This window comes from Struthio camelus, chromosome 3, assembly GCF_040807025.1.
Source record: "Struthio camelus isolate bStrCam1 chromosome 3, bStrCam1.hap1, whole genome shotgun sequence".
NCBI lineage: Eukaryota > Metazoa > Chordata > Aves > Struthioniformes > Struthionidae > Struthio > Struthio camelus.
In genome coordinates this window covers 68,272,715-68,298,224 of record NC_090944.1, presented here as the reverse complement: position 1 = coordinate 68,298,224, position 25,510 = coordinate 68,272,715, and the positions used below count along the sequence as shown (strand labels likewise).

At 39.3% G+C, this 25,510-nt stretch overlaps 1 protein-coding gene across 8 annotated transcripts in view; it reads right to left on the bottom strand.

The window, feature by feature from the left end:
* The window catches only part of TPD52L1 (TPD52 like 1), a 60,622-nt gene extending 35,876 nt beyond the window's left edge, over positions 1 to 24,746 (bottom strand). Inside the window, exons 1-4 of one of the 8 annotated variants that reach the window (XM_068938188.1) lie at positions 24,630 to 24,725; positions 18,745 to 18,841; positions 8,586 to 8,669; positions 6,777 to 6,892 (exon numbers count right to left, since the gene is read on the bottom strand). In XM_068938188.1, the coding sequence (XP_068794289.1) occupies positions 6,777 to 6,892; positions 8,586 to 8,619 (150 nt within the window). In that variant the 5' untranslated portion in view covers positions 8,620 to 8,669; positions 18,745 to 18,841; positions 24,630 to 24,725. Of the gene's footprint in view, positions 1 to 6,776; positions 6,893 to 8,585; positions 8,670 to 13,818; positions 13,874 to 18,744; positions 18,842 to 24,629 lie in introns of those variants that run through there. The other 7 variants (XM_068938183.1, XM_068938182.1, XM_068938180.1 and 4 more) reach the window with 7 other exon arrangements.
* Positions 24,747 to 25,510: the final 764 nt, after the last annotated feature.

Below are 25,510 nucleotides of genomic sequence, written 5' to 3'. Positions count from 1 at the left end.
GACTTTTAACATTAGTGAACGGGTCCTACCTGAGGTACAGAATCATCCAGCAGACACAGCGGATTAGCCTTTTCAGAGCTTCTGCTCATTAACCAAACTGTGCAAACTCACACTCTAAAGAATACATTCAGCCCAGATAAAGGGATGTAGTTCTCCCTGCAGTGGCCACTATTTTAAATACATTTAAAACAAAACATTGTTTCAGCGAGGCAATGAGCAGAACATTTGACTAAGAAAAGGGACCACTGAAACAGTTTGCCATTGACTCTGAAGTCTTACCCTTTGGGTAGCGTTCCTGTGAGCACGGGTTTGAACTCTTCACCCGGAAAGCCTCCTGAGCCGGTTACGCAGGCAGCACTCAGAGCTACTGAAGCTAACAAGGGTAATCGACATGAGAGCAGCTGTCTTTCACTTCACATTTAGCAGTTCCCTTACCAACAGTGTTCCTTCCTCCATATGTTAATAGGATAACATATGTTAACATATCTGACTACCATATGTTAAGTTCCCTGGAATGACAGCCTTCCCGTGATTTAACTCCATAGGTGGCTGGCAATGAGGCAAGCACCAGCCAAATCAGTTGCTGACCTCCAGGGCTATGTTTAGGATGTCAGCATTATTTTTATCTTGCACACTCATGCATTCTGTTTCCCTGTAAAACTGGCTACAAGTTCATTGTTCTTTGAAAAGTCTCACTGTTTAATCCTCCACCTATCAGCTTCTCCTTTGTCACAGGGACCTGCTATCTAAATTATTCAAGCAGCTCAGCAGTTAAGCAGCAACACTATGAACACAAAGCAAAATCATGACCTCAGTGAAGCCAATACAGGTATTCACTGATTTCTGTGATGCGAGCACTTCATCAGTAGAATACACAATGATCCAAAATTGCTTTATTCTCTCCTCATATCCTTTATGCTGCATTATATTCCTAACCTGAAAACGGAACACTGCCAAGAGGCAGCAAGAGGGTCTATTCTGAGAGGATAACCGGGTAGACGCTTACAGAAAGAAGAAATCACAAATTCCAGCACTCCTTAGGTGACAAAGTTTACAATTCCCTTTAATTGTTTCCCATCCACAGCAAACCCTGTAGCGCACAAATTCTCCTCAGTAACACTATTCAAGAATTTAACTTAAACCAATACCAGTATGCTTACAGCTACTTAAACATTAATGCTTTCCATATGGGCTAGCACTAGGGCTGATCATTATGTACTTGGAGATGTGAAGATTCAAAGGCTTCTATTACAATTACTTTCCATCTGTTCAGTTGAATAGACGCTTAAAGCTGTAAAGCCCTAAGCAAGCATTAACCCTGTGCTCAGTGGCGTAAGCATGAACACCATTTTTGACCACATTAAAGATAGTAAGTTGATTTTCTTTAGAGATCAGAGCTTGGTTTTGAACTGACAACATCCTTCTCAAATTCTGTCTTTCTAAAATAATGGTAGGTGCAAGGCCTCCCTACAGTGTCCAGATATATGTGACTGAAGACTGACTGTAGGCAGAAAAGATTAGGGACTTACAGTGGGATCTCCGAAATCATTTAAGCAGGTTACATTCCTAGCTCCTATGGAAGTCAGGCATCACCTGCTTCGGTATTTGTGGACAATCCATCATTATAAATGCAGACTCCACTAGAAAAGTAGGGCTCAGGAAATACAAGCTTTTAGTCCTCATGTTTCCCTCCTTTGTAAGTGCAACGAATGCATGTAGGGACAACGTTCCTCCATTTTGCAGGCTTTAGAATTAATAGGTGTTTCTTCTTTCCTTTGTTACCGTGTAAGACATCCGTAGAAGTAAGAACAGGAGAAACCTACCCACCTAAGAAACTGATTCCCAAGAGCAGCTGGCTAACCTAACCTAAATCACACAAGGTGAGTTCCCAAGAAGAGAGGTACAAATACAGACAAATCTCTGAAAACTGGGACAAATAATATGGAAGGAAGACAATAGAACAGCATACAAATGCAGAAAACAAAAAAAGCGTTCTCCCTTGGCTTGCCTTTGATTATTTTAGGGCAAACTAGGTGTTTTAAGGGGCTGAATATCTTACAAGCTGGTGGCATGCCTTAAACAAACAGTAATCCTCCAACATGTAATCTTTCCCATCTTTTCCAGCAGACAACTTATAAAAACAAACCACATAAAATATCTATGCAGTAAAATGGAGCACTTTGGATAAACTAGCATTTGCAAAAATATGTAAATTTGTGTTATCTATACTCTGAAACATATATGGTATTATTTAAAATGTGAAAGTGGAAAGATTCAGCTATTGGTTGGAATAATATTCACTGAAAAAGGATTGAATGGTAAGATGAATGGTAAGTTGAGTATGTTAAGTTTTAAGAATCATGGCAGTAGGTAATTGAAACATTAGGAAGTCCCATCTGAAAGAAGACAGCATAGTTGAACATGTATTTCTAAATTTGTTTAAGCATCTTTTTTTTGTTTCCTACATGACATCACCCAACGTGTAGTGTCCTGGCTTAGCTATTTGTGCAGCTCACCTGGTCAGGGAGAACTGAATCAGCTAAAAACCAGCACGGAAAAAATAGAGTTATTTTTCTGCCAGAGCAGTTCCTAGATCTAGCGCCGAAAACTGCGCAAATACCTGCGCGGGCACAGCACAGGGAGCAGGAACAAGGGATGGAGACGGCGAGGAAAGGAAGGCAATGACTAATTAAACCAGCACAAGCAGCATGCCAGCTAAACATGTAAAGGCACAGACACATATCACTACTGACATGAAGGCAGACATGACTTGTTTCGGAACGTGGACTACCTGAGCGACAGGCTTCACCAGGTATTGTTTAAAGAAATAAAAAGCAAGTTAAGCAAGCAACATTGGCACCACGACAACATGCTCACACAAACTTTAGAATGAGCTGGTAACTACAGTAAACTCAATCTTGGTGGGGAAATCAAGGCCACGGCTCCCTGACAGGAGGTCCTGGGAGCTATGCTGGCCCGAGGAGCTCGCATTGGCCTCTGTGAGTTGGTACATCTGTCTTTGGTTGTGCCACCACACTGCACCCCTGCAGCTGTGTTCCCAGCATAGCCCATCCCAGTCGTGCTGCCAAAAGCAGTTGGGAGGTGTGGAGGTGAAAATGTGCAGGAAGGAGTAGGAAGTCAGAAGCAGCACTGCCACAAAACCTATCTTATCATGTAGCTAAGGCCTGCAAATACCCTGGGTTCTCAGCATTGGATCAAACCCCTTCATCATCACGTTTACTACTGTGGCAGTTAGACTGCGGGAAGCGCGGATCTGCCTGCCTGTGGTAGGACTGAACCTTTGCTTTGCTGCAGGATATATCCTGTAAGAAAAGCTGAAAAAGGCATAACAGAAAGAGACAAAAAACGTAATAAGGAAGGACTAGCTATATCACTGGTAGGGTGCTTAAAACAAAAGAAGAGCAATTATGAGGCTGTACACGAAAACTGAAAGAAGTTCACTTTGTGAGCAAGAAAATAATCTTTTCCTTCACATCTTTGGCTTTCAAATAAACAAGATTGCATCTTCTTTATGTTGTTCTTTCATGTAATCCTTTTTATGTCAAATGATACACAGAAATTTACAGCGGGCATAGAGAAAAACAACCTCTCAACAGAGTCAAGCCACAGGAGTCTGAAATTTTAACTAACCAGTTTATTTAGAAAGCTAATTATCATTACTGAATAGTTACCCCTTAAAATTGCTTAGTAGAATAACAGGTATGCTAAAACATTTTAAAATATTTGTAAGGAAATGGGAGCACCTTACCACGGTAGTCTTTCAAATGAAGTAGCTGTAACTGTTAACAGAATAGTCTAGTACAAAACATAACAGGCACTTCAGCTCCCTATCAGGTCATGTAGATCAAATTTTACACCTCCAGGCTCAGTGGCTGCTGATATGTAAGTTTACTTGGGTGAATAGCTCCCAGAGACATCAAGGATACTCATAAATAAAATTACCTATAAATTTGCAGAAATAGGTACTCACATCTTTCCTCACACTGAGAATAAATATGCAGTAACGCATACGACTGAAATTAGAGCCTCTGGACCAGCTGGAAAGCCTGTAGGTTAAATCAGATAGCTGCTGTGGAGAAGGTATGGGAGGAAGAAGGCAACAGGGAATAAATGGCTACTTTGATGGGTAGAATGGAAGGACAACAGATGGCAGTGATCAAGAGAGCCAGAAAACCTCAGCCCTGGTCATGACTCTGGAGACTGTACCACCCCACCCCCACTGAAAGGGAAAAAAAAAGAAAAGAAAATCTGCTTCTGGCCTTGTATAAAGCTTGTGGGCTACAATTTTCTGCCATTATTCTGAAGCATCAGGCTGACCGCTGATAATTCAGACGATTCAGATGATTCAGATGCTAATTCAGGTCCTGTAACAGATATTTATTTTACTTGCACTGTGGAAATTCCAAGGCTCGATTAGAGTCAGAGCCCTGCTGTGTTAGTCAGACTACAAATACAACATTAGAGTTAGTCCATTCACTGAAAGACTTGCAGTATAAAGAGACTAAATAGCAGAGGAGTGGGAAAAGAGGATATAACAAACATATCTGAAAAACAGCGTTAATTTCCCTCTTAATGCCGGGGAAAGAAGGGAAGAAGATGGACAATATATACAGAAGATACCGAAGACAGAGATGCAGCTCGTTTTCTCCATTTAAACATATGCATACCAGGCACTCTCAGTAGTTTCTCATTCTATCAAATATTAACTGATCTCAACATTAAGGAAGATTTGGAACTTTCTGAGCAGCAAGAAAAGGGTGACTGTTCCACCAGCCTGATACAGGTAGTATTATCCCACACATATGGATATGGAAGAAAACAAAACTATCACTGGTAGAGCAGAGTGGGGCTTTAAAGTAAAGAGAAGTAGCTTTTTGAAAGGAAATGTTAGCCAATTTCCACTGAGGTTACTTTCTGAAGGAGTCGAGGTCTGACACATCTTTTTGTGATGTCTCTTCTAAGAATCATAAGCCTCATTTAAGTTTAGGCTTAGCTCACCAAATTCAAGTTTTCCAAACCTTTCTTAGGATAATTAGCAGTTTTGTTTTGCCTATAAGTGTAAGTTGTACACCAGTAAATTGTTGTGAACAATTCAGAAAACAATGTATACATCAGTCAAGATTGTAATATTTGACAGGAAATCTCTCACTTGTAGGTTGATACATGGATTAAAGCATTTCTACCACGAGCCATTGAGAACCCAAGTCCCATGGGAATCAGCAAGCAGAAAGGATGCCCAGAAACTCAAGGAGGACCTCCCTTAAGAAAGGCTTATCATTCTCAGAGGGCTGCAGGAAGTTCTTTTTTTTCCCCTTCCTTCCATCCCTCTCTTAAGTTCCTTCCACCAGAAAAGTGTACAGAAAGCAACAATGACTCAAAGAGAAAAAGCCCATAATAAACATGTCTCACCGCTTCGTGATGAGCTGAGTATGTAAAGTAAGCTCCCTTCTTACTGATTACAGAAGTAACAAGATCAAAGAAGTAACAAGTTATGTAACAACTCAGAAACATCAGGCTTGATGAAACAGTAAAGCGAAAAAAATCCTTTGGTTTTTGTCTCACTAGGAAATTGTAAAGCAGCATTTAAGTTGAACAACTTGAAAGTCATTAAGGATATATCTTCTAAGAGTATTTAATACTATGACCTAGCATTAAACATTTCATTGTATGAAGGAGAAGGATTAACCTCTGCAAAAGAACTGTCCTCTGCATGCGTCTGTTCTGTGTTTAATAGCAGATGCTTCATAGAGCACTGAGGGAGAAAGGACTTAAGAGGCAATGCTTTTTTCCTAGTCGGTTTACAAGTTGAGGATATATGCTCATGGCCCTAAATTTTCAACTTCCTACCATTCAACTTGGCTGACAGTCTATTCTTCCTATGGGAAGTTTCCAATCCATTGTCTCAATCATTCTTTATTTCAACTAAGAGAAAAAAAAAATCCCCCTCCCTCATACAACTGTGACTTCTGTTAATTTGGCTCATATTTAAAATAAGTAAATCTTCATTTTTTCCCCTTCACTTATTTTCTGCTTAGGAACTTCACTGCTGTTTCTGCAGTGTTCAACAGAAGTAACTAAAACTGAATCCACTCTTCCACTGTAGGCTCAGTTGAAACAAGCTCCCTAACCTTTATAATACAAAGAATAGTTCAGGCTTCTTTCCTCCCACCTTGTTGTTATTAAGTATTATTTTTTAAACCTCTTCATGGCATTCTGAGAAGTTATGGTGTCATGACATGCTCTGAAGTTCTTTACTTAAGCAAAAAAAAAAATCAAAATGCAACCCAAAAATAAAACCCTCTCTAAACATATCAGCGCCAAAAGGAAGTAAAACTATGGCAAAAATTATTGTGTTCATCATCATTGCTTTTCTGTAATCATCATCAGAGCTTTCCTTTTGAGTATCCTACAAAGAATCTTTTCCATCAGGTGTCACACCATGGTAGCAACAATTCCACAGATCTAATGGGAAGAACAGATTTCATTATAAATAAACTTCAATTTATGAAGAAAGACAAACGACATTTGTTGACTAAAATGGCATATTTAACTTTATCTCTATAATCAGCAGGTTAAAAGATGATTAACCTTCCAAAAATATCTAAGAAAATGAATCATTTTACATGATTCTAGCCTAGAATAATTTCATTAAAAGGAAGAGCATGCCTTTATGATGTGAACTTCATCATATAATTATTATCTTCCTGTTTCAGGAAATAGAAGAAGTAACACCCACAGAGATTCAAATTCATTACCTTGGCTAGCTCAGTCTTTAACTCTTCTTTCTCTTCTTCAGAAATCATATTGGTGAAATCAACATCAGTGACCATGTCTTCATCTGCTTCGTGCAACGACTGCGTTTCCAACAGGCCTTAAAGTAAAGAATTAACAGGTCAAGGCAACTATTATCAATCATTTCAGCCATGATACTGACCTGCTCTAAAAGTCAAAGGTTGATTTAATGTTCCATCACTAATAAACACACAATACTCTCCTGTTAAAGGTCATTTGAATTCTGCCTCTCTGCTTCTGAAAAGTTATTGGCAGTATTGGATGAGAAATGCTGTACAAAAGCAGTCTAATATGCAAAAGCAGCAATCACACCAAGAAAGCAATCACCTTGGATCCTACTAGCCCATGACTGGGCACTTCCTTGATTTTAACAGAAAATGGAAGAAAAGAAAATGAAAATTGTTTTTCTTCAAAATAAGAAAGTTGATTAATCTGGATCACTGATGCGACAGTGACAATAATACACTGAGCAATACAGCAAGTACATTACTGAGGGAAATTTTCTTTAACAACACTTCTGATTGCAGCAATTTGAGAACCTTACAGATGAACATAGTTTGCAGAAGCAAATGACATACCTACTCTTTGTACATGTCCAAAGGTTTAGCGAGAAGCATACCTTGACTCCTCACCTAAAACTGCGAAGGGTGACCTATTATACTGGATCTTCAGTTACTGTCTTCTTCTGACTGTCAAAGGTATGTATGATAACCAAGCTAAGCACATACATAAATGCTTGGAAGACCTAGACCTGGCTGGTAAAATATATTCAGAAGATAAAAAAAATATATCCTGTCTCCCTATCATTCAGTTCAGAAAAGAATGACTGCCGTGGCTTCAGTCATTAAGAACATCTCATTCTTCGTTGTCTGTTAGAAAAAAAAAAAAAAAAAAAAAGCGGTGTAAAAAACATCAGATAACAGAAAACACTCTCTCTCCTTTGAGAACTTGTAAAAAGAAGTTCTGATCTGTTTCTGGCATGAAAGAAAATTCTCCTCCAGTATATACTTCCAATAGGACTTTTCCCTGTATTTCACCTCTCTAGCCAAAAAATCGTCCACCTCAGCTGACTCCTGACATCTGTGTGCTATTTAATTCAGAAAGGACCAACTTCTTTCTGAGGTTCATACAGGGCCATACACTCTATGACACAGAGATTAGATGTGTGCCATTTGTTAGGTTGCAGAAGTACAGAGTTGAAGTTACAAGCAGCAAGAGTTTAGAGTTTTAAACAACTTCAAAATTGGTGCTTCGTATTTTCATGCATGTCCTATGGAGAAGGAAGTAAAACTCCCTCCAGCTTTCTGTCATTTCTTCCATCTGGAGTCCCTAGCCTACCTGGATTTCCTGCTCTTTAGCAGACTGAAACTAATTTAATTCTTATCTCAGCTTCACTGCAGAGCACAATGTGGTGAACTCAGCCTTTTTAATTATTATCTCCTGCAAGTGGAGAGAGAAAAAGCAGTAACACAGGTGCTAAACCCCTGCATGGCATCATACGCAAGAAAAGAGCACTGTAAGCACCGAAGTCTTTTTGAAAAGTGAAAGCGTATAAAATAACTTGATACCTTAGCTACTACCCAAAAGACAGCTTGTTAGGAAAACCTAGATTTCCAAAGTCACAACAAAAGAAAAGTAGATTTTATATATGCTATTCAGTACGAATATTCCCAAATTACTTTTATTAGCCCTCCTCCACCCTTAAATACAATTGTTATTTTATATTTGTTTGAGGTTTAACAGTGTTGCTGTGTGAATCAGGCTAAACTTACCCCCTATCGTCTTGGAAGCAGGCTCTTTTTTCATGGATGGAGAAGGAGCAGTACAGGGCAGTTCTGGGAAACACGGGGAAGAATCTAGGGGGAACAGGGTTAAGGCTGAAACACCTTAAAGAAAATCTAGGAGCAGAATTCATAAGAGACATGAGCTGTGGAGATCTTAGGGCAGCTGACAAACAGAAGGCAGAGCTGAATTCAAGGGATAACATTAGTTTGAAACTGGCTAGGTAAAGAGAATTGCTGGACAATGGATAGACAGATATGGAAGCTAACGGGGCCAAAATCACCAAAGATAACCGAGTGACAGTTAGCTGGACTGATGGTCAAGTTCAAAAATCAAGACAGAGCTGAAATTACAATCCATTCTGAAAAAGCATGGGCATGACAGTCTTCTGCATGATCCGGTGTGGTCTCATTCAGTGCCAGTCCCAATTCTTATCTCTTGCTTCTCATCCAAGTCCCAAGGCCCCTTAAAATCCTGTCTGATCCCTCAATCCCTAATCATAACTGTCCTTCCACAAAGGCTTCACTCCAGCCATCTCCTCAGTTCCAGTTTCAACATCTCTTCACCATAGTCTATGTCTCAGTCTTCTTTCAACCAGTATCAGTTCTTCAACTTCCTTACACGAGCGCTGTCACTACCAGCCTACTCTTAGACTCTTCCCTTTCTTTTTTCCATCTCTGTCTTTCCTTCGTGATCTCTGTTTTTCCCAGCTACACCTACACCTTTCAGTCCTGGATGTCACCTTCCATCCTAGTCTTCCACTGTCACTGTACTCCCTGTTGAAGACCACTCCACTGGCATCCTCTCACCTGTTACCACTGGCTGCTTCAGTCCCGGCCCAAGTCGATTGGCACAGGTAAGGTGTTTCAGTCTGCTGCTAGTTCAGCTGAACTTCTCAGTCTCTTTCACCACTTGGCCAACTGAAAAATATTTCTTCGCTCTGCCCTAAAGAGATCTCCTTGCCAGTGTCTGGGGCTACCCTTACAGACCGTCTGTCAAACTTGCCTCTCTCAGTCTTCCCATTAAGGAAAAAAGGAAAAGCAAATCAAACATATTAGGGACAATACAGGCTTCCTGAAGCAGCACAGATCGCAACTTTTTCCATCTATTGAGAGTGCAAATTTGAAACTCTGTCCCTGTGATTTAGGCTCTAGAGATTTTAGTGTATACAATTTCAAGCAATTGCACAGCTAAGTATAAAAGTGAGTTTCCAAAGATTTTGTTGTTTTTTAGCCTTTTTAGACATATGTGCTTGGTCGTTATTAGAGAAGAAATAGACAAGTCCAGTGTTGGATTTCAGAGTTAGAGGTCTTGTATAACAAGCGTAATGAAAAGTCAGCCTGGTATAGAATAAGGTTTAAATTAGCAATTTACACAGAATGTTAGATGAGCTCATCCTTATATGAGATACCAGAGAAATCACATAAGGAAGAAGGGCCATTCATATAACATCTCTTTTACAAGAATAGCAAAAGTGTCTGAATTTGTACTTCTGAACTCCACAACATCCATTCCCTCCAATGCACACCTGTGGCATTCCTACAGCACCTTACCCAGGAAGAGGTCAGCTCAGCCCCAGGAGAAACTACAGTATTAGGGTGATTCAGGGAAGTCAGTCAACCCTAAGACATAAAACTACACATGATCAGGCTACAGACATTCTCCTACTCACAGGACAACTTGTTATTTTTGCTGCCTCCGAGAAAAACAAGAACCTGCAGAGAGATTCACACCAATGCATATATGAAGAATATGTACGCATTTTGGTAGTAAAGCAGCTCCTATTACTGGTAGTGCTGACCCCCCAAAATTCTCCCACCTTCTACTCTGTGCAGAAAGCACAGACTCCTCTCAGTGTTCCCTGTAGGGTCTCTTCATCTACCTGTGCAGTCAGGGAAATACACTTTTCAGACATTGGTTATAGGTGCACCAAATACAGAAGCATAATAAAATATAAGAATGCAGTGGGATGGCTGATATATCTTAAACAAAGCACAGGAGTAATTCCTTAAGCATCAAGGAACAATATAGGTTCTTATTAAGTGCGTTTAATCTAGCTATATATTTTGTTCAGTATGCTTTATCTAACAATTTATGAAAAATATACAATGATGAGTTGATGCAGATAAATGATAAGCGCTTCGAATCCTAGAATCCAGTACTTTGCTACACTTTTAAAGCAGCCAAGTGCCAGATTTAGGCGTCTAAAAGCCAGAATTTTCAAAGAACACTGCATTTTTACACCCCGCCATGTACATTCAATTCCAGCAACTATGTACTTCACCCAAAAAAATTAAATCTGCACTTTAGCAATGCAGACATTCATCTGTACACGTGCCCAAACACTCAGTTTATACCTATAGGTGCTGTAGTTGAGAACGCAACACAGAGCTTTCCTTGTTAGTTTCAGACCTCCTTCTCTGGGAGTGGAGAGAACTTAATAGGTTTACAATTCACCCGGAATTAAATAGTTTAACATAATTACCCAAAAGACCAATATATAACTATACACAGTATAGCATACATCCTATATACTATACCTATATGTCTATATACTATATGTCTATATATATACACCCCTCTATATCTATGCATAGTCATAATACAACTGTAGTTATAAATGTAATCTGTAACTTTTCACAGGGACTAAAATGGATATCCAAGGCAAACTTTTCCTGTGAAAAGGCTGCAGCATTGGAATACGATAGTCTGCAGCAGATCTGAATTTGCTGATCTCCAGGTAAAACCCAGCCTAAATCTAAAGGAAAAAACATCTTAAATAATAGCATTCAAATGATCATAACCCACCTATCAGTTAAACCATGATTGTTTTATATGACCCTAAGGAAACAGTGGGTGCAATACGCAGACCTTTTTTTTATTTTTACTAAACTACCCATATTTCCTGTAAAGCCTATCAAGACCTTGCTAATTCTCATTCACTCTCAGTAGAATCCCAGTCCATGAATGGTTTGCCTTGATTTCATGTGAACAAAATGCAGAGAGTTAGTCCACCTGCTGAGACACTGTAAACCAGAATCTGGTCAGGTAATATTTCAGGCTACGCTTTCCCAATAGCTTACTAACTTACAGAATTAGTGAAAATATGTATTATTATATTTATTATTACTTACAGTTAAGACCCTATCTGACATACCTGGCATAAAATTTCAAAGTGAAACAACTCCAAATGGATAAATTAGTTTTCCATATGAAGTGACAAATACATGCCTGCTCAGAACACATTACTATGTTACTCCAAAAGCAAACAAAAATTGACCATAAATCACAAGCAAGCATATAGTAGGGTACAAATCAGTGCAAAGAGCTGCTTAGTTTACACCATTTTTAGGAGGTTGTGGTACTTGCTGTCATATATAATTAGATACAGCATACAGGAAAGACGAAAAGTATAGGATTAACAGAAATCAGGAACTGCTAATCATACAGAAGGATTCAAGTCAAAAGGATTGAGCAGGCAACCATTTGTATTAGGGTACTTATATAGCAAGAGTAGGGGGTGGATGGCTGCGGGAATACTTTTATTGTGATCTTCTAAAAGATTCATATGACAAGATAATGCAACAACAGTACAAGGAGTTATAGTATGCTGAAACATTGCATGGGCATTTTAGCATTCTCTCCCAAAGCTCATGCTAATTATGGCTGAGACTGGTAATAGAAGGTTTACAGTCTGCTGTTAAACCTCATTTAATGCTAGAAAATGTTTTAACTGTGACCAAACCTGTGCATATGTTTGCTACTGGGTTTTTTCTAATTACCCAACAAAGAGATGACAAATTAAGTATGCCACTTTTAAACTAGAGGATCTGCAATTTTTCACAAAGTTTAAATTAACCAAAGAATGTAATAATAAAATCTGAGACAGATTTTTAGACTCTACATTCAGGTGTCTGAAGATTAGCTGCATGCACTTGTTTTAATCAGTGTTTTTATATATTTTCTCCATATTCCTCTCAAGCACATTTTGTAGAGTATTCCAATTCAACACAAATCTTGCATGTTGATCTTGTAAAAAAAAAAAAACACTACCGGTAGTGATGTTTGTTGAATTAACTACAGTGACAACAAAATTAAAGGCAAAACCACCAGATTTTAGGTGCTAAAATTCTCTGACATTCATTTCAGGGAAACATATAGATGATGATCCTTTATTCTAACAAAAAACTTAAGTAGTGAAGCCCTTTTCTTGCTCTTAGTATCTTTATCATCTGTGTTTTAATTTACAAGAGTTCTCAGCATATCTGTTTCCTGATCAATTAAAAAAAGCATACCTAATTTGTTATCTGGTACTCTTATCAGTGGGAAAATATTCTAAGTAGAAGCACAGTAAGCAATGACATGCTACAGCTTCATTTGTCATGTCATTATATTGCAGCTAACTGCAGAGCAAGGTATGTAGAAATACTGTTTCTCATTTAAAATTGGAAAATACGTGTTCACAAATTTAAATTGCAATTAAGTGTAAGTGATGAAGTTGTAAGTAGAACAAAGGAACTGTCCAGACATTGCATCAGTGTCTTTTATCTTCTTTACAGTGTCAGTCTTAATACCCAGATACAGAGTTTGGAGCGGGGGGAAGAGACAGGAAACTAGAAGCATATACAATAAACAACTAAATTCATCAGAAAATGTAATAAAAGGTGGAAATTTTTCACTACTATTTTTTTCACTCGGAATTGATCCTACGAGGACCTAAATAGGAAAATATTCTCTCATTTAATCCATCTAGTAAACAGACTACTTGAAGGAAGATTTTCCTTTATGTTTGGTCCTAACTGTGGACGAGACCAAACTGCTTGAGCCTAGCAATTACTGTGCAGCCTACCTTTCTCTTAAAGGACACAAGTGAATTGGGTAAAAGTGACAATAGCAATCATGGTAAATAAATAAATAAATAAATAAAACTTATTCAAAGTAGGTATCAAGTTTTGACCTAGGATCTCATGTTCTAAACAAAATCACTGAAACGTCCAGAAATGCTTGGTAGTCATATCTTATGCATTTTATTCAAACACTTCTAACTGTCTTTATATAAGATAATAATCCGGCTGGCCCAGGGAAGACAAGGGCGACATTGCTTTCTAAGCTGTAGCTATGAAAATACAAAGGAATTGTTGTGAAATGTAACAGTTCAATGACAGCAGATGTTTCTTTCTATTATGTCAATACTGAAAGTAATGACAGTATTGTGCCACTTACTGTGCTTTCTATTGATCATTCTGTACAACTTTGCTTGAAGTCAGGGGTAAGAAAAAGATGCCACAAGTGGAAGGGTTATCATGCCTTTTCTTTCTTTAGGCAGAATAGAAAAAAAAAAGAAAAAAAAAAGATGAAGTCACGATGGAATAATAGGGAATGAGAAAGTGGATGACACTGAGTCACAAAAGAGACTTGTTCTCTACAAATAAGGTACTCTAGAAACTGTAACAGACTGTATAAAACAAATGAAGGAATAAGGCATACATAATCAGACTACAGAAAAAGAAATGTTGGGGAAGATAAGAGCTATGACATCGAAATGCTGGCAGTCAGAGGTGGAAGTTGTCAGATAAGTTTTTCAAAACCACCCTTACACACTAAAAATACACAAAGGTACATTTTTCTAATCTCAGAATAGACAGGCATCTTGGGTCCCATCCTCAGCTGGTAGATGTGACTGAGAGCCCATCAATTGTATAATTGAGCTCACACATCTGCTTCACTGAATCAAAATCACAGAAACTTAATGGCATGATTTAATAGCCTCTCTCTTAAGAAAGGATCAGTTTATTGTACTTTTCTAAACCCAGGTGCAAAAGAAAATCTAATTGCAGTATAATTGCACTCATAAGCCTCCTCTGTCAACTTCCAGCAAAGTATCTGGGCTGCAAGAAGTGATAAAATTATATTTTTTTGATTAAAAAAGAAATTCTTCAAGTAACTGCAATATGTATCCTTCAGGTCACAGAAAGCATAAGGAAGAACAAGATCTTTAGAAGTCTAATTTAAAAATGAGAAAAATCTTCCTGTGGCCAGTGTTTTTCTCTAACCAGTCTATCTCAGTACCACAAAGCAGAAGTGTCACTTCTGATCTTGTAAACTTACTAGGAAAAATACACAACAAGAAATTACAACTAGCCACATGACAGATTCTTCATTCTCTTCAGCTAAAAGTCATAATTCTTATTGCTCTTAAACAGATTAAATATTTCAGCACCATTACATGTACTAAAATATAGACTTAGGCATGCCGAAATGAGAAGGGATGAATTAGAGCCCCCTACATCCGCTCAGCCTTGCACACCGGGAGAGTAAAGATCACAGCTTTTAAGGACTGAGACTGTCTTTCTGTATACCGCTTGGCACAACAGGTCCACGATCTGTGACTAAGGCTTGTAGGCAGCATCGCAATTATAAATTAATAACAATAATTCACCAGCTAAGTGGAATGTAGGCCTAGTTGCTCTCCCCAGAGATTTCTTAAAGGTTGGTGTTAAACCATGTAAGAGCGCACAGCCATTGTGAAGAGGCAGTGAATCAACCCACTCCACAGCACGGGCAGGTCTTGCTCCCTGCCCGTTTTTCTCTTTTTTGCCCTACTGCACCTTTGTCCTTAAAAGGGATTATATGACAATGCAGGCTTCTGTCAGGCTTCTCTGAAGAAACTTCACTTAGTCCTCGATGTATCTAACTGCAGTACAGTTGCATCCCCATTTAAAAGCACAACAAAAAATATAGCTCATTTATCTCTATCTCACTTGAAAACTAACCATTTTATCAAAGAAGAAGTCCATGTATTCCCTTTCACAGCCCTTACACGTAAAATAACTTTATTTGTTAAAGAAAACACTGCAAATAAAGTGAAAAACAGCTTTATTTTTGTGCCACCTTGCCTCCTGCAAATGTACTGCCTTACAGAGAGGCAGCCACTGCTACAGGAGGGCTATGTGATAAACTCAGTGTGACACTGCTGTTCTCTAGACAGGCTGCACAAAATACTTGTCAATCAGTACAGCACTGTCTATCCAGGCCTGCTCAACTCAAAGTTTTGTCAGACTTTTCATTTTTTTTAGGCAGTACCTTGAACCATGAAACGAGGTATTTATTATTCTGCTTTTAATGTTAAGCTCCATGTTAAGGCTTTCACAGTTTTTGGCATCATTAATTTTGCATTTATGCCCACTCAGTGTTTTGTACCATGTTATTACAAAGCAATGTGTTTGCTTAGTGAGGTTGTGGGTGGAGGCATCTGGGGTTTAAGGCTATGGATATCTGTGAAGTTCCCATATAAGCACATTTCCCAGCCTCTCCTGTTGGGTAGAGTTTCAAGAGGAGACAGGCATCTCCAATCAGAATGACTTATACATATACCATATTCCAGGATAAGAGGCTATTTATTGGACCAGGCACTTCCAGCCACACTGGGGAGTCTCAATGTCATCTTTGAGGTTCCCAATTTACATTCAAGTAGCAGCCAAAGTAGCAGCCGTCACAAACAGGGCGTGTTTTTATCTCCTTCAAGATCAACAGGGAAGATAATCCCTGAACCAGAGGGTCAAAATTGCATTACATCACACTCAGGGATAAGAACATCACTCAAACCGCTGCCCTAATCCATATTGATCACCCAGGCTGATAACATGCCTATCATAACTTCTCCTAAGCCACCTTAAGAGGTTATTAAAAGGGACAGTCCTCTACTCTTCAGCCTTCTACTACCTCATTTGAGAAGACTTTTCTGCAGACATTGCTGCAGAATGAACAAATGGGCACATTTCTGAAAAGAATTAGTATTCCAATGCTTGTATCTGCTATTATCTTCCATTCACATCGTCATCCCTTCTCAACCTAACTGTTAAAATCTTATTCTCCATTACCTTTCCTCAGTCTTTGATTCCCTTTTCCAGCACTTAACTATGATCAGAATACTACTTACCATTTGCCTTTCAGGATGTATTCATGCTCCATATTTCAGTGCAGACTCGGACATGACTGATACTGTTTTTTTTCTGGATCTAGCTCTAAACCTAGTTCTTGCCTTTGAATCTCTTTTGAATGGCTGCAAACTATTATCATTAGATATTCTTCTTTATTCCTTGTGCTTATTATTATTTATTATTATTATTTATTCCTTGTGCTCATTCCCTAGAACAGCCTTCTCATACTTCTCTAGTTTTTATTATTTTGAAGCAATTTGAAACTCTAGGCAGGAAACGTCTTTCTCTCTAGCTGTAGTAGCTCACTTCCAGTATCCTGACAGCATCTGTTATTTAACTCTGCAAAGACCTTATTTAAATCTTCAAACTGCATTGTGAACCCATTTATATCAATGACATGATTTGGTAGTCCTTTCTTTTCGCATCGGTCTAGCTATTCAAGTGATTGTTTCTTCTTCACCATCATCTTTTGTTTGTCACCAAAGTTTCTCCATCATCTGATCTGTAACATGATTGCAGGATTTACACCTGCAAGACCACTTGACTTCGCTCGTTCTTTAGTCTTCTCACATGCATAAAATAGCATATAACACTGGTTAGATAGTTTAATTACATGGCAAACATCATTCTCCCTGATTATGACTTTGATTCCTTCCTCCCACAATAATAAGTTAATAGCTGCTATCTGCCTATTACAATACTTCGAGCAGAAGATAATCTTCTGTTCCTGGCATAATTTTCCCTCTAACTCTATAATGTACATACATTTTACTCATCTTTAAGGAAAATCTGATTGTGTTTAAATACAACTACCTCTAATCACTTTTTAATGAAAATTTAGCAGGTAGCAACCCAGTACAGAAAGTACTTCAGAAGCCTTCAGAACACATTCTAGTTAGACACGTTTGCTTCAAGTCATTCTTTAAAAATTTACAGACTCTTCCTAGAGTGACCTGTCCAAGATCTACTCAGTGCAGTTAAGAAGATTTTAATTAAAATGTGAAACATAAAAAAGGCATTAGATAAGCACCTAAAATATCTGAGCCAACATCAGCATGACAAGTTATTTTCAAATCCTCTCAAAGCACAATAAAAACAATTATTCCACAGAAGTTATGCAAAGGTATTTTAAAATTTCAACAGATGGCTATCAGCAGTTTTTTTGCAACTGCAAATATGCACCACCTTACTTTCACAAAGGTAAGGAGACAATTTCCTTGAACAGGTGAACATAGGAACCTGCCTTTTTACCGAACAAGAAAGCGTGGAAAGCATCAGTTCCCTTCATTTACTATTTATAAATGATTACAAAATATAATTCTGTACAGTTTTTTAATGCTATACCATGGGTACTGTTTACCCTGCTTTCGATACTTCACTTATGATTTATAAATTAGTTAACTGGTAATTATTTGTAACTTCAAAGTGTGGCACAGGTACTACAGAAAGATAACTTATGTGTCTGGATAGCTAAAAAGGGATGGTGTTTCACAAATCAAAGCAAAGTCCAGATAGAAATGAGGCTGTACAAATGGAAAATAAACACAGAAAGGCTGGGTCTCAAAAGAGGAAGAAATAGTTTGGGCAGGATCTGGTCCGTTGGGGCCTGGGAAAGCAAACAATAACTGCACTTACCAGCAAACAAAAGTAGACCTTTCAGCAAGAAAGACATTAAAATACACTAAAACCACACTGCCCGCAACAAAAACATTTTGTGCAGATACTTTACTGGAAAAAAATCAACACTGTCTATGGACACTTTACGCTTGCATGAATATCAGAAAAGTTTTCAGAGTGTAATTTTATATCTCTCTCTGCCAAAGCACTACAAGAGCCCCTAGTTCCTGTGTTAGGCTGAATCTTGAGCTTGTATTTTGAGTAATCTGTTGTTGTTACAAGTACTTTCTGTTCTATTATCTTACAGCAATGTTAAAAGTCCAGTTTTGCCCCTAGAACAGCAAAGCTCAAAAGTGGCTGCTTTCCAATACGCATTTTAAGTACTCTCAGTGCTGTAAAATGAAGCTTTACTGATGAAGTTCCAGGTGGACATCAAGAACATCTACATGCTCAAGTAAATCAGTGGTGATAGCAGGACAACTTTTTAAAAAAAACAGAAACATAAAAAACAACAACAAAACCAGAAGCGAGCATTTTTCCTGGCAGCCTTCCTTGCTACAGAAGGATGCCACTGCTCAAGGCACAGTGTTACCTTCCCTTTTTTGGAAGTGACGATAGCCATTAGAGCTACTTCGGATCTTTTTACCCACTACTTGCTTATCCGAGCTTCCTGGATTCTCCTTCAGTGACTAGAAACACAAAATTACATAAGAATAAAATTGCATTAAAAATTGCCTAAGAATCATTCATTAGTTAGACAACAGACTGAGTGAGAGAAGCTATTCTGTCTAGTCACAGGATACACATAGGTAACCATTGTTTTCTCTTATTTCTGTAAAACTTTCTTTATAAATTGTACTGCTGTGTTACTTGGACATTGTAACTAAACACTTTATCATCTGTTTTTTGGAAAGAAAAAGTATCTTTAAGCAACCAGCCTTAAGGTAAGAAAACTCCCTGATAGGTGGTATGGAGAGAATACAAAAACTCTGAGTACTTTATGTGACTGTAGGCAGTGGGAACTTTCCGGTTTCCTTAATGTGAATGGGATCCAATAGTGAATCCCTCATATTACCATGTTATTAATATAAACACAACATCTTTTTACTGGAGTGATTGAAAAAATCAGAAAGTCCAAGAAATCTTGTACAGCAGTCATTTACAAGAACAGCCTTTTAGACACATTTCTGGTTATCCAAAGAGCTTAAGCCCTACAAGCATAGCAGAGGCAAAATGTGACAAGCAGGAGAGGGAGCATGAGGGACCCAGTATAAGACCGTTATTGCCATGACAAAGATTGCACTCAAGACAGTATCACTTCACAGATGTCCAATTCTTTGCACTTCTTTTGCACTTTCAGATGCAAAAAAAAAAAAAAAACACACCCCAAAACAATACAAACATTCTACTTTTTTTTTTAAACACAAAGGGAGACAGGGAATGAGATTGGACACAAGAGAAAGAAAAGAAGATTCAGTGATTAAGTGCAATCAACAAAAACACTTCTTAATAAAATGTGTCTTTTACAATTATCCACTTGTGACACTTAAGCACACCATAGACGCAGAGGTGTAACAATGTTGGTTAGCTATTATACCGTGATTTTGATCCATAGACCTCAAAGATGGCTAAGCAGCATTACTTCTGTCCTAGAGATCAAACAAATCAATGACCATGCCCAAGGTCTGAGAAGGTCAATGTCACATCTGATACTAGAATCCAGATTTTTTAGTCCCCCTCTCACCCTTTCCAGTATGCGATGGTTTAGAGAACGCTACAGTAAAAATGCCCATTTCAGAGAGCAGCAGAATGACTACAAAATAGGCTAATTTTTTAAAATTTGAGATTGTGACTGAGCATTTCTAGGGGATGTAAATAAAATCAAATGAAAGTAGCCTGCCCAGATCTAGTATATATATATATATATGTATTATCCGAAGGTTATTTCTGATTAGTAAGAAATACGTTATTTTACCATTAAAACACCTTCTGAAACTGGAGGCTGACTAGAGTTCTTCTAAACCCAAATTCCTGGATTAACCTAAAACAAGCTACTAAACAACATCTAAATTCTTAAGTATGGTCACACAGAATGTATTTCAATCACTCTGCAATCTTCTGCCAAGCTCGTGCCACATCATGAACCTTCAAGCAGCACCTGGCCTATAAGCAAAGCTCCACACATTTCTGTACTATACTGAGCAAGCCAGCGAGGCACACCACAAGCGTATTGACAGACTAACCTTTCCACTAAAATATTTGAGAACACTGACCGAGAGCAGACGTATTATACTCATGCTGGCTCACAGTAGGATTCTTACATCAACAGTCCAACAAAAATAATCAGATACAGGGGGAAAAAATAGAGCAAGAATTTAAAAACATGTTTTGGGGGCTAGTTTGCACATTTTTGCATATTCTGCATTTTATATCTTCATACTGTAAAACTGGAAAAGTTGCAAGGTCTCATAGAACCAGCCCTAGATTTTAGAAAAGGTGTCGCTATAGCTGTTTTCCAAGTCTCACCACATTACAGTCCCGGCTCTCCGTGTAGCATGAAACCACTCAAACTTCCTCAGCATCAGACTACAAGATGCGGGGTCAGGGAAAGGGCCGTAGGGTTAGCGATGTGACTTCTAACAGCCATCTTCTCATCATAACCTTTACCCAAATGGCACATGCCTAGCTGCTGCTTCTCCAGCTCTGTAACCCCCATGCCAAACGCAGCTGGCCAGAGGATCACAGCTGAAGCAGGCCAGCTGCACCTGCCTCTTGAAGGCATATAGCAGAGGAAAGCAGTGCAGCGCTGCAGGCCTGTGAGAAACTGGCCTAGATGAGGAATTGCCTAAGATATGCCTACATCTTTCACTGGACAGGAGTATACACAGCCACAGTAAGCAAAATGGCTACAATGCACAACTACTAGTAGAGGTTGCAGAGTATCTGTAAGAAATAGCTCTAAGGAGGAACTGCTACGACAGGGAGATACCTAAAAAACTCTTTCAAAGACTAGGAAGTGTAAGAAGCTGGTCAAGTAGAGGCAAATACAGGGGACTTCAGTGGTGGGAAAGAAACAGACATGGCAAAATTGATGGAAAGTCAGGATGAAATTAAAAAAGGGGCTTCAGTTGTAGTTTTCTACCTCCCTTCACTGGAGCCAGTACTTTTCTTCTTTGCTGTTTGTTCCTAGTTTAGTTGCACCCTTCAAATACTTCAAATTAGGTTTCATCATCTGACAAGATTCCTCCAAAGATGCAACACCAGCCAATGCAAAAAATATTGGGTAGGCAGAAGGACAAAGAGCAGAAAGCTGCACATCAAAGCTTCATCAAGGGAAGACATGAGACCGGACACGACAGGGAAAGAAGGAGGTATGATTACGGCTAATATCAGGAAAAAAAAAAAAAAGGGAAAATATTGCAAAAGGAGATAAATGAATTAAGAACAAAGTTCTAATATTAAGAGTCATACGGGATTTTTAGATGAAAGACGAATGGAAGACACCTACATTACTGTTGCTGCTAGAGGACATTTATGGTTTTAAGCTAGTGGCAGAATTATGCAGGAGAAAGTCAGTTAATCTGGGCCTGGGTCCAGAGTGGGTTTTACGATAGGAAAATATACAGCCCTGTGTTTCCCATCCTGCAGGCAAAAATATTATGTTTCAAGAGTGTTTCACCTTACAAATGACTGCTACTCATAGGAAGAAAACAATACGCTCTTATAGAATTTTTAGCACCTAGTCTAAGTATCACTGAATGGTGCGTTCCCAGGAACCGCTATATGATCATTCAGAGTAAAACATAATGAAAGATAAAAGCAGTCAGAGGCTTAAAGGTTACAACTTATGCAAAGTACAATCTATGATGTTTATTACCCATATGAATTTGTCTACATGTAATATATAATTATTTCTTTACAAAATAATTTTAATATTAATTACTATTATTTTCCATCTGGAAATCTGCCTCATCTAGCTGGCACTGAATGCCATAAGAACATATTTAAGTATAATAATAATTCCATTTCACCCCATGAAATCTCTATACTGCTTCAAGTTAAATATCAGAGCATTCAGCTTGCACAATCTTTGGTTCATGTGCAGATGTATGCATACAGTGCCTTGCATAAAGGAACTCCTGATGTTAGCTGTGGCCTCTAGGCAGTACCATGATGCAAATAATTACACATAATAACTTTTTTTTTTTTACAGTCAGAGAAAGAGTTACAAAGCTGATTCATGCTGCTCTGTAAAGATGCTGACAAAAATTATTTTCCTGCTCTGAAGAAATCTACATTTTATATTTGCATGCGTGTATTTCTTGAACATGCAATTGATCTACTAAGGCATAGCATCCCTTCAGGACAATATAAAATGGCACAAACAACATAATTATGTCAAAAAGTCCTTTTGAAGAAAATCTTCAAAGTGTTAAATAATGAGAAACTTGACAGTGCTTTCAAATTTATAGCTTTTACCTTCTCTTTTCAACTGGAATGCAATCCCCTAGCAGAGAACACTGGAACAAACTATTCAGGATTTATTTCACTGTGGGCATCTAAACGTTCCTTAGAAGCAATTTATAAACTCATTACAATGTATACATGTTTCTCCTGCTGCTAAAGCAGATACTTGAATTCAATAGATTTTTTTTTCAAAGCAAATTGCTACTGCTTTGTTAGCAACCTCCCATAACTATGCTCTGCAAATTACATAGTGGGATTGAAAAATTCAGATTTCTGGCCAGTAAATGTACTTAATTGAATTCAACTGCATTAGAGACATTCAGGTTCAATTCTTTTTGCCAGCAAGGCTCCATAACTGCAGTAGCAGGCACTGAATTAAGTCGAGAAGGAGCAAGGAACATTTTGGAACAGAAGTTTCCTGATATGCAAATACCACAGTGCTTTTAACTTGCACTGCTGTTGTACTAAAAGAAAGAATTTTTGAAGAAAAGAAAGACTGTTCTGAGGAACTTTAGAGACAAAACACACAGATGAGAAATAGAAAAAAAAAGTATGCAATGAGTGTAGCTTTGAAGAGTCCCATATTTGCCTGTCAACTAGATATAAGTTTAGGATTACAAAGAAAAACAAAGAAAAGAAAAAAAAAAAAAAGCTCCTGCACGGCATGCAGGAAAACGAAGGGCCAAGAATCCCTAATCCCTAATGAGATAAAACTAATGCAATTCAAAATACTCTCATTAGCCAACAGACACTCATTCAGATAAAGAATGTATTAAAGAAAAAACCTTCCTGTGGCAGTAACAGCACTAGGAAGACTCAGTAAAGAATTGTGGATCAAAATATAGATTAGGAAAACACCTTACTGGCTGTATTTAACATCTACTAAGAACGTGTTCACCTTACTAATCAGAGAGGGGAAAGAATTCACATTAGCAGATACCATTATCTCACTAATTAGAATCAGACACTGTTTTCCATCAATTCTACAAAACAAGAAATGACCAAATCCTTCATCATGTGCACCTCTTTAAAGAAGAGGAACTCCGCTGCAGCTATCTGTACTGATGTAGGCTGGAAATCAGTTTAAATACCAGCCTCATGCTATAATCTCAATGTTGGCTTTTTAAAAAAAAAAAAAAAAGAACTCAGCTATAAATCTATTTATTTTGCCAGTCAGTTTCAGCCATGTATCCATTACAATAGCATATACAGCATGCTCTCTCCTTCACAAGCATGATTAACTGAAATTCCCCACCACTGTATACCTTTACATCCCACAGTACTTGCAACCAGCGTTTGCCTCTTTTATGCATATTTTAATACAGCTTTTACCTATTCTTGAAGGCTGTTTTGTCACTTAATTTGAATAAGCATATATCTCCTCCCTACTTCAGAGATGACAGAATATTTTCTAGATATTCTGCTTTCAAATAAATAGTTGCACTGTCTACTTAGCAGTGCCAGCTTACGGACATGCATGGTGAAGGCAAAAGGTTCTTCAGCTCTCAGAAAATAAAAGCTACAGCTAAAAGGCGAGTGAGATCTGGGTATGTTAAACACCCCATGCTGATCCAAAACTCATCTAAACCTGGCACGAAGAGTTCCTTCTGCTCTTTGGCAGGCCAGCTAATTTTACCCAGCCAGAGCTGAACAGCTTCAGTACGCTGTGAGTGAACGTTGCCACACAATTGATAAAAAGGAAACAAAAAAAAAAAAGGAGGAAAAAAAAAAACTCAGTTGTAACAGTTGGCCAGTTTTAAACTGACCCCCCACCCCCCCGCGTCCCGCGGAGAGCTGCAAGCCCAGCTGCGGGATCGCCGCTGGCGGAGGCGACTCGCGCGCGCCGGCGGCCGCTCCGCACCGGGGCTGCGCTGCGCTGCGCTGCGCGGCGCGGGCGCCCTGCCTCCCTCCCCCCCCCCGGAGCGAAGGGACCCCCGTGCCGGCGCGGCACCGCGTCCCCTGTCCCCTCCACCCCACCCCGCCAAGGGGCTCCGTCCCGCCGAGACTCACCCTGTGCCTGCGCCTCCATAGCGCGGCGACGCGCGCAGCCGCTACCGCCGCCCCGCGCGCAGCAACGGCTCTGGCGCCGCGGACGGCCGGCTCCGGGCGCCGCGGCCCCCGCCCGCCTCCGCCGCCGCCGCGGCGCCCCCTGCCGGCCAGGCCCGCGCAGCGCCCGCGCAGCGCCCGCGCAGCGCCCGCGGGCTCGGGGCGGCGGCGGGCGCTGTGCTGTGCGGCCGCCGGTGATGACCCGCGGGGGTGGGACGGTGACCGCGGAGAAGAGCCCTTCTTGGGAGAAGGGGGAGAGACACCCCCCCCCCGGCCGGACCTGCTGTGCCCCTGCTGTCATATATATTTAGCGATTTAGGTAAAAATGGAGCCTTTTTTCAGTACGCAGGCATGTATCCTCGTATTCACTGGAAGCTGGCTAATGTTACGTGCAAGTGGCGATATAACCAGCGTTCACAGTGCAGCTTTGCTCTGGGTTTTGCTAATGCCAGCATAATTTCCACACTTAGTTACCACTAAGAAACTAAGTTATCGCTAAGTTACCATACTTAGCTAACTCTGTTTGCATAAGGGGCCAGAATAGTTATTTTACCAACACTTCGTTAGCCATGACTGATAATCCATATATTTGTCAGTTAGATACCGTACCTAACGTGTAGATGTGGTACCAGGAAGCACTGAGTGCCTTCCAGGATATGCTGAGGATGCGTAGCTTCACGGGGCCGCCAACAGCAACAAGGTGTAACAACGCAAGGGGATAAAGGCTGTCGGAGGAAGTATTGGGCATTTGTTTGTGAACCTGTACAAACCGGTAATATTTTAGTTGGAAAAAAAAAAAAGCCAAAAGAAAATGATTTTACAGTGAAGTTAAAGAGAAGAGAACA